Source organism: Triturus cristatus, chromosome 6 (assembly GCF_964204655.1).
Source record: "Triturus cristatus chromosome 6, aTriCri1.1, whole genome shotgun sequence".
Classification (NCBI taxonomy): Eukaryota; Metazoa; Chordata; class Amphibia; order Caudata; family Salamandridae; genus Triturus; species Triturus cristatus.
Genome location: NC_140589.1, coordinates 1,542,796,420 through 1,542,808,805, shown reverse-complemented (window position 1 = coordinate 1,542,808,805; position 12,386 = coordinate 1,542,796,420). Strand labels below are relative to the sequence as shown.

Genomic DNA, 12,386 nt, shown 5'->3' with positions numbered 1-12,386 from the left:
ACTTCAGGTAGTCATTCTCATGCATTGATTCTATGCGGGCAAGCATTCTGAAACCTCTAGGAAATACAGGTAGAAACTCTATTGCAGGGACATGCGGAGCTCAGGTGAATTGTACAAGTAATGAGGTATAGGCAGACATATGTTCCATTTAGGCACCATGGCCCCTGCACCTATTCATCACAAGATAGCATTCTTAAGCAGAGGTACACTAGAGGCAACAACTCTTCTGTGGGTGTTCAATACATGCAATCTTTCTCAGGCCTCTATTCAACACAGGCGGTATTTCTGAGGTGGAGGCTCAATACCGATTCAAGGGGGCATGTAGGCCGGGGGGACAGTTCCCAGACAGTTACTGTGCGTGTCTGAGAGTCTTTTATCAGGTGCCTCGGGTCCCAGGAGCCCCTGGGGCCACCCCTGCTACTCACAGGACGGAGCCTCCTTGCGGGCGTAGGCCCCAGATCCCCACAACTCACCGGGTCAGTCTTGGGGGAAAGCGCAGTCCTCATCGCAGCGCCGGCTTGGCAGATGCAGGCCATCTCCTCCCCAGTCAGCCCCCTCCTTCCTACGCTCGGGGCTTGGACCGGGGGAGGCGGACCCTCTTCTAGCTTTCTTCGCTTCTGGGGATCCGGTCGGGGTAGATCAGGGCTCCTGCCTTCCTCGGCGCTTTTCTCTCAGCGGGCTCCGGGCTTTCGGCTCGACCCAGGGCCCAGGAACCAATTTGAGCACGGCTACCCGGGGGCGCGGCCGTTGACGCGGCTGGTGCTCTGGTTGCCTAGTAACACTCCTCTTCACGCGCTCAGGCCCAGCGTAACCTCAGTAGCAACTGTGGCGGCCCTCCCCTCAGCGCAGGGACCGCAGCGGTACACGGGGAACAGCGACGCTTCTTCCAGCGGCGCCTAGGCCGTGGGCGTGATTTGGTCACAGCAGCGCTTCTTCGTTCACCCTGCGGGTGGCGGCGGTAATCTCAGCCCAACAGCGCTCAGTCACGGATACCTGGGTAGTGGCGGTGATCCTGGGCAGACCGCGCTCGTCATCACAGCGCGGAGGGGGCACAGCAGGAGCGTGCCAGCACAGCGCTCACAGGAGACGGCAAGTTCCTTCAGGGCAGCGCTTAATCAGCACAGCGCCAGCAGCAGGTGGCAAGTTCTGGAAGTTTAGCGCTTAGTTGACACAGCGCTAGCAGGAGGGGGCAAGTTCTTGCAGTAAAGCGTTTGGATGACACAGCGCTTAGCTTGTGATTTCCCCGCAGCCGCAGCGCTCACAGGTCCTTCAGGTGACAGACATTAGTGGCAGAATTTAGCAGCAGTGGTTGGGAGGATAGAAGTCTTGAGCAGGCACACTGGAGTTGGCACCCCGGGCTCCCCTCCCACTGGGCAAGGTGAGCAGGCTGGCAGGATCACTCAGCTATCTTGGGGACAGCAAGGTCTCAGTAGTGTAGCTTCCCCCTGGCCCAGCAGCCAATACTCCAGCGGAGGGTCCCCAGGTCCAGTAGTGCTCCAACTCCCTCCCTTACCTTTATACTCCTAGGTCAGGTGACCCTACAAAAAGGTGGCAAATTCTGGCGCCAGCCTGGGGGGGTGGGAAGATTCTAGAAGGCTCTAGGGACCCTGTGGTGGCTTCTCTGGTGGCAAGAGGCGGGACGCTCAGGGATACAGTATCATTATGTCCCAGCCTGATTCCAACTACTAGCGTGCAGATATGACAGTGGCCACTCCGCAGTAGCAGGGGCCTTTGGCAACCATATTGTTAGGAGAGAGCACCTGCACCTCAGCACTGTTCAGCAGTGGTAAGGCGCGCAAAGTCCTATGTCCAACAAAAGATGGTGGTAAAAATTGAGGCAGAAAGGGAAAAAAATGCGGGGTAAGACCACCCTAGGGCTGACAGGTCTAACAAGGAGAACACAAGTTCAACATGGAGAACAGTTTAGGAGCAGATGTGCTGCAGGAATCCGCACAAACAGTGTGGCCAAACAGTGGCAACTTATCAAGAATCTCAATTAGAGAAAGAGGAGCATATGTAGTAAATTAGATTTTTAAGCTTCCCTATAGCGCAGTTATAAGGCTTGTGGTGTACCAGCTGTGGTGTTTGCCATTCTGAATGTCAGATTTACACTGTAACAGAGTGGCGGCTTGATCCGTACATCAGGGCGCTTGTGGGTCTTAGCCGGTGCGGTCCGGGCAGGCATCGACTATGGGTAGCCGCAGCGGCAGGAGACTTCAGAGGTCCCTAGTGGAGTGAAGACAGAGCGTTGTTGATGTTGACTGCCAATCTGAGTTAGATAATGTCATCAGCAGTCTGCAGTGTCACGTCCGGCAGCACTGGTGATCCGATCCTGGATGAGCATATGTTGGAGGAACCATCTTCGTTGGAGGAATTTGAATTTAAAAATTTGAATTTAAAATTTCTTATAGAGCGCTCATATACCTGCGGTTTCTTGGCGCTATTACTGACAGGATCCTAGTTAAAAAGCTGGGGGAACAAGAGAGTTGTTATTCGAAAGATTTCGTGAATAGGTAGGTCTTAAGTTGTTTACGGAATTGTGGGTAAAGAGAGATGGTGCGGAGTTCAAGGGGAAGAGAGTTCCAGAGGGTAGGGGCGAGGGTGGCAAATTTAGAGCCTCCCCACTTCTTTCTCCGATAGCGTGGGATGGTGAGGAGGGACTGGGAGGACGAACGAAGTTCCCTGGTGGGGATATAGGAGACAATCTCGGAGGAGATGAATTCAGGTGCGAGTCCGTGTCGGGCCCGGAAGGTGATGGAAGCAAGCTTGAATTCAATTCTGGCTCGCACAGGGAGCCAGTGAAGTGATTTCAGGAGCGGGGTAGAGTGGTGGAATTTGGGGAGTTTAAAAACCAGGCGGGCCGCCTGGTTTTGGATCTGTTGCAGGCGACGCAGACTGTAGGCGGGGAAGCCGGCATACAGGGCGTTGCCGTAGTCCAGGCGGGATACCACCATGGCCAGGATGATGAGCTTTAGAGCAGAAAAAGTGAAGAAACGGGACACCCTACGTATAGTGCGCAGTGAAAGAAAGGAAGAAGATACCACAGAGCTAACCTGGGAGTGAAGGGTGAGTTGAGAATTAAGTTTTATGCCAAGTGTTTTAACTGAGGAAGCGGGGGTAGGAGGAGGGCCAAGAGAAGGGGGCCAGAAAAGAGGGGACCAGGGGCTGGATGAACCACCCGTCAACACCAACTCGGTTTTGTCAGGGTTGAGTTTAAGGTGGTTGTGGTTCATCCAGTCCCTGATGTGAAGCATGACAGATTGAAAGTTTAGAATAGAGGAAGGAGAAGACAGATTGAAGACAAGCTGGAGGTCGTCCGCATAGTTAAATACGCCGACCTCCATCTGTTGAAGAGAGAAGATTAGGGGAGCAATGTACAGGTTAAACAGGAGGGGAGAAAGGGAGGAACCTTGGGGAACCCCGCACTGAACTTTCCGGATGTCCGCCGTGAAGTCACCCAGTCGAACAGCCTGGGTGCGGTCGCTCAGGAAGGAGGACAACCAGACCAGGGCGGTCCCCCCGATCCCCGCCGCTCCGATACGGGAGAGGAGGATGGTATGATCCACCGTATCGAAGGCGGCTGAGAGATCGAGGAGCACAAGGGCCTGGCGCTGATTGGTGTCCATGCCCTCCCTGAGGGTGTCCAGGACCGACAGGACAACGGACTCCGTAGAGTGTGCGGGGCGGAAACCGGCTTGACGGGGGGCAAGAGCACCATGATTCTCCACAAAGGAGCTCAGAGCGCAGGTGACGTGGCGCTCTGAGCACCTTGGCCAAGAATGGTAGGAGGGAGATAGGACGGAAATTGGCGGGGACAGAGGGATCTGCCCCGGGTTTTTTTAAAATAGGCACAATTACCGCAGATTTCAAGGGTTTAGGGACGATGCCTTGGGCGAGAGAGCTGTTAAGAAGATGAAGGGGAGGGTCAGGACAGGAAACAAAAATATGGCGGAGAATGTGAGCGGGACAAGGGTCAAGAGGAGAGCCGGATTTGACCAGGGGAACCAAGGTGATCAGGCTCTCCCGAGTGATAGGGGGAAGTGAGGAAAGCTCGCCCTTAGGGGGGGGGCATTGGGGGTCGACAAAAGAGGAGGAGGGTGGCGGGATGTTAGCCTTGATGGTGATGATTTTGTGAATGAAATAGTTGTTGAGGGAAGAACAGAGTGCTTCGGAGGGGGCCGGCTTAAGAGTAGTTCTGTCCGAGAACGCTAGGTTGTGGACGATGGTGAATATCTCCTTGGACTGATTTTCCGCGGCTAAGATTTTGGAGGAGAAGTAAGATGTTTTTGCCTCCAAGATGTCTTTTTTATACTGGCTCAGGATGTTAGTATAGACCAGTTTCAGGGTGGGGCAGTAATTCCTTCTCCATGCCCGCTCCGCGCGGCGAACTGTTAATTTGGTGGTCTTTAGCTCTTCGGTGAACCACCGATTGGCGTCCTTGTCGCGTTTGGAGGTAATGCGCTTGAGCGGGGCAAAGGCGTCGCGTCCATTGGAGAGCCACTGATCTATGGCGTCGACCTGGGAAAGAGTGGGAAGACCCTGTAAGGGGGGGAGGGACGAGGTGAGGAGGGAGGAGAGATTCTCCAGGTTAACACGACCCCATGAACGGACCCAGGTGTTTTTAGGCCGGGGGGGGTTAGCTGGAGGGTGGATCGGAAGAAGGAATGAGATTAGGTGGTGGTCCGACCAGGAGCAAGGGGTAATAGAGAGTGAATCCACAGGGCAGTTCAGGGACCAGATCTGATCGAGTATATGACCTTTGATGTGAGTGGGGGAGGAGACGTGGGGAATGAAGTTGAGGGAGTGAAGGGTTTCGGAGAATTCCTTGGAGGATGGGCACTCCGCGAAATCGGAGGGCCAGAAATTAAAATCGCCAAGGAGCAGAATGGAAGAGTTGTTGATTGTGATGGTGGCCAAGACCTCCAAAAAATCTGGAAGAAACTGTGAGGGGGACAGAGGGGGACGGTAGGTGAGGAAGCAGGTCAGGGGGGGAGAGGTGGAAACTGTGCGGATCACCAGGAATTCAGTTGTCGCGATGTTGGGTAAAGATAACATTTGAAAGGGAAGATTGGTGCGTGCGATGACCGCCACGCCACCCCCGGCCCTGCCGGAAGGGCGATCCGCCCTGAGGGCATAGTAGGTGGCCGGTAGGGTGGATAGTAGGGCAGGGAGGGAGTCATCGCAGAACCATGTCTCAGTCAAAAAGAGAAGGTCGGGAGCATGGAGATCCAGTAAAACTGAGAGTTCATGTGCATGGTCAACAGCAGACCGGGTGTTGAGATAAAAGGCTGTGAAGGCATTGGGGTAGATGGGGGGGCGGTGCTACAAGACCCGGAAGGGGTGTCAACTGTAGGGGAAGGACAGAGAAAGGAAGAAGCAGAGGAAAGACCCAGGGAGGAGATGCGAGAGCAGATAGAGTCCGAAATGGACCAGGGGCCCTGGTAGCAGCGAAGTTGGTCGGGGGAATAGATGATACGCGGGGCAGAGTGACGAGCCCCTAGCCCCGGCCGGTCGCGGACGAGCGCAGACGAGCGCAGACGAGCTTGCCTTAAGCGCGCCTTCGGCGCGCAATCGTCGCGCCCGCTGCGCTCGTCCGCTGCGCTTCCTGCCAAGGCACATGATATATGGAGAAGAATCAGGGAATCGGAGGGGGCGTGGCCAACCGAGGGGGCGTGTCTGGAGGCGCGCCTCGCCCTCGTGAATGGCGGCAAGAAGAAGGGGTCGTTGCAGCGTGGAGCGCTGTTTAGAGGATGTCAGCACAGGTAGGTAGAGAGCAAAGTTGTAAAAACACAGTATCACATTCAAATAATTAAAATGATAGCAGAGTCTAGCTCCCGGCTTTCCGCCTCAGGAGTCCGTTGTCAGTGCAGCGCCCAGCGTTTGGCGCGCACTATTTATGACGTGGCTGGGGGGCGTGGCCAACCGAGGGGGCGTGTCTGGAGGCGCGCCTCGCCCTCGTGAATGGCGGCAAGAAGAAGGGGTCGTTGCAGCGTGGAGCGCTGTTTAGAGGATGTCAGCACAGGTAGGTAGAGAGCAAAGTTGTAAAAACACAGTATCACATTCAAATAATTAAAATGATAGCAGAGTCTAGCTCCCGGCTTTCCGCCTCAGGAGTCTGTTGTCAGGAGTCAATATCTAGGTCTGAAATTTGGGTTAGAACATGCATTGCAGCCGCCGTCTGCAGCACCCTTCTCCTCTCCGATATCACCTGGTCCAAATGGGGCACCACTTTGGGCAGTAGGGAGCGATCAGGGTGCCTCTTTTGGTAATGTTTGCGGGTCCCGGTATCCCCAGTCAGCCTCCCAGTAACAGCAGGATGTTGTCGCGAGGAGTCGTGGCTGAAACCCTCCATCCAATCCCATTCACCTTTCTGTGGAATCAAAGAAGCAGGCACTGTCTTTGTCCACTACTCGAAGGCGCTCCAGGAACAGCATTGAGGTCCGTTTATTGAGCTCACAAAGGCTTAGGTTCACAGCTAGGAAAGAGCTATGCTGCTTCTGCACATGTATTGTGTAACCTGGGAAGAGCATCACCGTGGCGCTGTTCAAGGCAATTTCTTTTAGTTGGCGTGTCTCGCGCAGTATGCTGTCTCGGTCCCTATAATTTAGGAGGCGAAGCAGAAATGGTCTGGGGTAAGCCCCTGGTGGCGGTCGCAGTGATGGCACTAGGTGAGCAAGCTCTACCGCAAAATAGGGGGAACGGTGCGGTGGGAGGCACCAACTCGCGTATCCAGGCCTCCATATAGGCCACTGCATCCCGGCCCTCCGGAAGTCCCACCAACCGAATGTTGTTGCAGCGGGATCGGCGTTCGGCACCCTCCATTCTGGCCGCCAAGATGTTCACACGTCACATCAGTGACTGTATCAAGGTTGTATTTTCTTTGGTGACAGGTTGCAATTCCGTTAGTGGGAGCTCAATGTTGTGTAGTTTGTCAGTAAATTTACATCGATCCGCTCGCAGTAGATTGAAATCTGTAGTTACCTTGTCTATCTTGCTTTCGAGGGAGGACCGCGTACATTCCAGAATTGCACCAATTTTCTCCACTTTAAATAAAAAATAAAAACGTACCTTCACCAGCCCGGTCCAGTTCCGCTTCGCGTCGTCTCTGCTCCGAGTTCTCGCAGGAAGGAGGCAGCCTCCCTCCCCTAAGCCAATTACAGTGATGCAATGGCAGCGTTGTGATTGGCTGGGACACCAACCAAACAGGCGTCCATGGGGAGGCCATTTTCTCCTTGTAGGCTGCATACAGCCTATATGGAGAAAAGGGAGAGTGTGTATGACTGGTTTGGTCGGCCCTGGGGCCGACCAAACAGTCAGCGCCCACAACAGTGGGCAAGCCACTCCTCCCCTGCCCTGGAGCAGGACCAATGACCCGCCCGCCCCCAACCAAACCCTACTGCTTTCTCGCAGTGCGAGAAGCAGAAACATAAAATGGTATTTATAATACCATTTTATGTTTCTGCTTCTAGCACTGCAAGAAAGCAGTGGGGTGACGCTCCTCCGCCCACATGGAGGCGCCGTCCCTCATCGATAGTGGTGAAGTGGGAGGATAACACAAAATTATCATTTGATGCACAGTGGGATGGACTTTGGTGCAATGATAAAAATGATAGGATATGTATTTCCAATACAAATCCTTTCTTGCTGGGAGATTTGGTTTCCACTTATAAATTTTCTTTCAATATTAGGCACAAATGTGTTTATAGATCAAATAACAATGAAGAAGTTGCTAAGTTGCTGAGAATTTATAAAACATTAGTGGGCTTTTATTTTATATCACCCACTAATTAATGTATTTTTAATTGCTGAAGGTTAGGGGTAGGGTTTTTAGTAACGCCAGGAAGAATGGCACTCGTGCTATTGCGTGAGCTGTCTATGGACCTGTATCGGGACGGTGCTAACAGGTCGGGGGAATAACCCGATAACCCCCTGGAGTGTGTGAATCACAGGATCCACACTGTAAAAGTAAGCACAGTCCTGGGCACACGTGATGAGGGTATTATAATGTTAACATCAGTTTCAAAGCGTTATGTGAAAGCAGTGGTCGACACCAGTAGAAGTTCAGAAAGTTTCTTTATATCTAGCAGCAACGACTGTGTTGATCAGAACAAAAACCAGCCGGCACGTGTTTCGTCACTAGGAGAGGTCCCGTGACTCATCAGGGTTGGGGAGGATACAAAACATGGGGTGAGTGGAAGGAAGGGGTACAGTAGGGTAACCTGGTCGTTGACTACACAGGGGAACTGAGGAAGGGATCACCCTAGGTGTGGCTGCAAGGAGGGAAGAGAGAAAGCACTGTGCGGCATGTGTGATAATAAGTGACTCTTGTGAATGTGCCGCTCTGATGATTCAAAGCTCACGCTGAAGGCGCAGGAAAAGCATGGTAACGCTGTGACTGTTGTGAATGTGCCGCTTTCATGTTATAATAATCATGATAAAGAACGTGGTAAAACATGTAACATGAAGTGGTGTGGAATGGAAAACAAGTGCGAGCAGTAGTGAATGCTTGTGTGCCAGAGAGTATACCAGTGAACATCATGAAGAGTGCATAATCGCAATGGTGGAAACAATAGCATATAATGGGCAGTGGACGCCAGCAAGAATCATCATAATGACAGTTTAAGCAATTTAAAACAAAAGCCTAGAAAGGAGCGGGGTGGTCGTCATGTATGAGGCGAGATGGGAAGTGAGAGACCCTACGGGCAGGGATGACAGAAGGTATGCAGATGCGGCAAATGGACAAAAGGGGCGCTAGGTAGGCGGTAGATATGAGGTAAGAACTTAGTTACCTTAATACTGGTTCAAAAAGCAGTGAAACAGGCCCCTACGTGAGAGAGAAGTTATATGCTATTGTTTCCACCATTGCGATTATGCACTCTTCATGATGTTCACTGGTATACTCTCTGGCACACAAGCATTCACTACTGCTCGCACTCCCCTGTTTTTGTTCTGATCAACACAGTCGTTGCTGCTATATATAAAGAAACTTTCTGAATTTCTACTGGTGTCGACCACTGTTTTTACGTAACGCTTTGAAACTGATGTTAACATTATAATACCCTCATCACGTGTGCCCAGGACTGTGCTTACGTATTTTTAATTGCTGACCAGTTTGTCATAAGCCTCAATTACGTTATTAAATTCCAAATTCTGATTGATTGCACATATTCTACCATCCATTTTTTTCTCCTTAACCTGCTTTCTTTTCATTACCCTTTTTTGGTTCTCGCTTTTTAATACAACAAAAAGCTGTCTATTCATATCATTGTCAAAATGATACTTGATTCTTTACCTTTGACAATATGTTATAATATATTTTAAACCTATTACTTACTGTTATCATATTCTATTTATTGACAATTTGCATTGAATTATTTTTCTAATTAAATGCAACCTTTCAAACTGAAAAAAATATAATTCAGCGATCGGCCTTTGGCAGTTCTGCAAACCAGTGAACAGAGTGTGGGGTACAGAGAACAAGTGCAATAAATGCTACACACAAACAGAAGGCAATCATTTTCCATGCATATGGCTCAGTGTATGTATGATATCACTCACATAGATCAGGAGCGGGCAAACCGCATATACAATATACAGCACATTGTAACACCACGTTAGTGGTCTTACTCTCTGCTTGAAAGGTTTGTAGGTAAGGGACACAAAAATACAAGCCGTGGCTTCAGGTCTAGAAAGGACTGAATGCCCGAAACCAGTGTATAAATGAAACTTTGCTGCAGGATTCAGTTTTAGTGATCAGACTTGAGTCTTTTACCTTTTTCCATTTCTTTATGGGACCTCCAATGAGACTGAAGAGGGTACATAATCAAATACCTGCTAATAGGAGGGAAATGTTTATATAAAGTAATGACTTTCTTTGAATCGTTGTCAATCTTTTCATGTAGTTTGATTGCCTGCCTTTGGGAATGCACTTAGATTAATGGCTCAGAATATCAACAGAAAAGCGCTGCTAAATCACCTGCTCACCCGTTTTATGGAATTAATGCTACTTTGAGAGGACATATTATTACTAAGACTCACACAAGGCGAAAGGGGTTGGTTTATGAAATGAGGTTTTCAGCCCAAAACTGTGAATTTACCTGGAAGTCATCAAGGCCTATCGAACGGAGGATTTTGGAACCAACCCATCTTCCAGATCTGCTTGCCAGCAAGAAAGGCATTAGGCATTGAGATGTCATCGGATCACACAGAACAACTGTGCAGCTTTGCAGAGCTTTTATCTGTATGTTAAGGACTGCTATGTAAAACTCATGGATTGGAATAGTAAGAGTTGTCTGCATATTTAATTGAATTGTATTGGGCATGATTCTTATCCCGAAGTGAAGATAGTGGGGGGTGGGGTAGAAGGTAACTCCATGAATTTGATGTATTGGGGTTTTGACTGCATGAAGCTGGCTAGTACGAGGTGAGCAATATGTGTTTTTGGTATGATTTATGTGTTGTAGATAATGTACATGCCCTGGAGTCTGCTGTGATGTAAAACACAAGGCAATAACCAACAGTGAATGCATTCTTAGATGCTTACTGGAGTCAAAACATCTTGGATTACTTGGTCAAGGGACCACCAGCTTTATGGATCAAGATGATTGGACACTAGAATGGCCAAATGGTAGCTCAAGTAAGCAATCGGGATCATATCATAAATAATGATCAACAAGCATTGGCCTAGCCAATAGGTCTCGCCTTTGGGACCTTATAAGAGTGTGCTGGGGGCTTCAGTCTGTATGGATGGACTGTAGAGTGTGCTGGGGGAATCAGTCTGTATGGATGGAGAGTAGAGTGTGCTGGGGGGGCGCAGTCTGTGTGGATTGACTGCAGAGTGTGCTGGGGACCTCAGTCCGTACCATTGGAGTGTAGAGTGTGCTGGGGGCGCAGTCTGTAAGGATGGACTGCAGAGTGTGCTGGGGGCCGCATTCCGTATGGATGGACTGTAGAGTGTGCTGGGGGCCTCAGTCTGTATGGATGGATTGTAAAGTGTGAGGCAGGCCGCAGTCTGTTTGGATGGACTGTAGAGTGTGCTGGGGACCACAGTCTGTATGGATGGATGCAGCGTGTGCTGGGGGCCTCAGTCCGTATGGATAGACTGTAGAGTGTGCTGGGGGCCGCAGTCTGTATGGATGGACTGTAGAGTGTGCTGGGGGAATCAGTCTGTATGGATGGAGAGTAGAGTGTGCTGGGGGGGCGCAGTCTGTGTGGATTGACTGCAGAGTGTGCTGGGGACCTCAGTCCGTACCATTGGAGTGTAGAGTGTGCTGGGGGCGCAGTCTGTAAGGATGGACTGCAGAGTGTGTTGGGGGCCGCATTCCGTATGGATGGACTGTAGAGTGTGCTGGGGGCCTCAGTCTGTATGGATGGAGAGTAGAGTGTGCTGGGGGCTGCAGAGTATGCTGGGGGTCTCAGTCCATATGGATGGACTGTAGAGTGTGCGGGGGCCGCAGTCCATATGGATGGATTGTAAAGTGTAAGGCAGGCCGCAGTCTGTTTGGATGGACTGTAGAGTGTGCTGGGGACCACAGTCTGTATGGATGGATGCAGCGTGTGCTGGGGGCCTCAGTCCGTATGGATGGACTGTAGAGTGTGCTGGGGGCCGCAGTCCGTATGGATGGACTGTAGAGTGTGCTGGGGGCATCAGTCTGTATGGATGGAGAGTAGAGTGTGCTGGGGGGGCGCAGTCTGTGTGGATTGACTGCAGAGTGTGCTGGGGACCTCAGTCCGTACCATTGGAGTGTAGAGTGTGCTGGGGGCGCAGTCTGTAAGGATGGACTGCAGAGTGTGCTGGGGGCCGCATTCCGTATGGATGGACTGTAGAGTGTGCTGGGGGCCTCAGTCTGTATGAATGGAGAGTAGAGTGTGCTGGGAGCTGCAGAGTATGCTGGGGGTCTCAGTCCATATGGATGGACTGTAGAGTGTGCGGGGGCCGCAGTCCATATGGATGGATTGGAAAGTGTGAGGCAGGCCGCAGTCTGTTTGGATGGACTGTAGAGTGTGCTGGGGACCACAGTCTGTATGGATGGATGCAGAGTGCGCTGGGGGCCTCAGTCCGTATGGATGGAGTGTAGAGTGTGCTGGGGGCCGCAGAGTGTGCTGATGGCTTTAGACCGTAAGGATGGAGTGTAGTGTGTGCTGGGGGCCACCGTATGTATGGATGGACTGTTAAGTGTGCGGGGGCTGCGGTCCGTATGGATGGGCCCCAGAGTATGCAGGGGGCCACAGTCCCCAGCCTTCCACTGTATGTGGTATTATCACATCGTGTTTTGCTGTGCTTCTGCTCTTGTTTTTCCATTCACTATTGGATGCCGTGATTAACTACAGGTCACTGCATATGGCTGTATTTTACTGCAAAGTATTTCATTTACTTACCGTATCTA

At 51.2% G+C, this 12,386-nt stretch overlaps 1 protein-coding gene across 1 annotated transcript in view; it reads right to left on the bottom strand.

Annotated features, from left to right (window-relative positions):
- The window catches only part of LOC146821647 (uncharacterized), a 1,582,729-nt gene that overhangs the window by 1,527,167 nt on the left and 43,176 nt on the right, over window positions 1–12,386 (bottom strand). Inside the window, exon 3 of the mRNA XM_085609888.1 lies at window positions 6,367–6,597. Within this exon, the coding sequence (XP_085466014.1) occupies window positions 6,367–6,597 (231 nt within the window). The remainder of the gene's footprint in view (window positions 1–6,366; window positions 6,598–12,386) is intronic.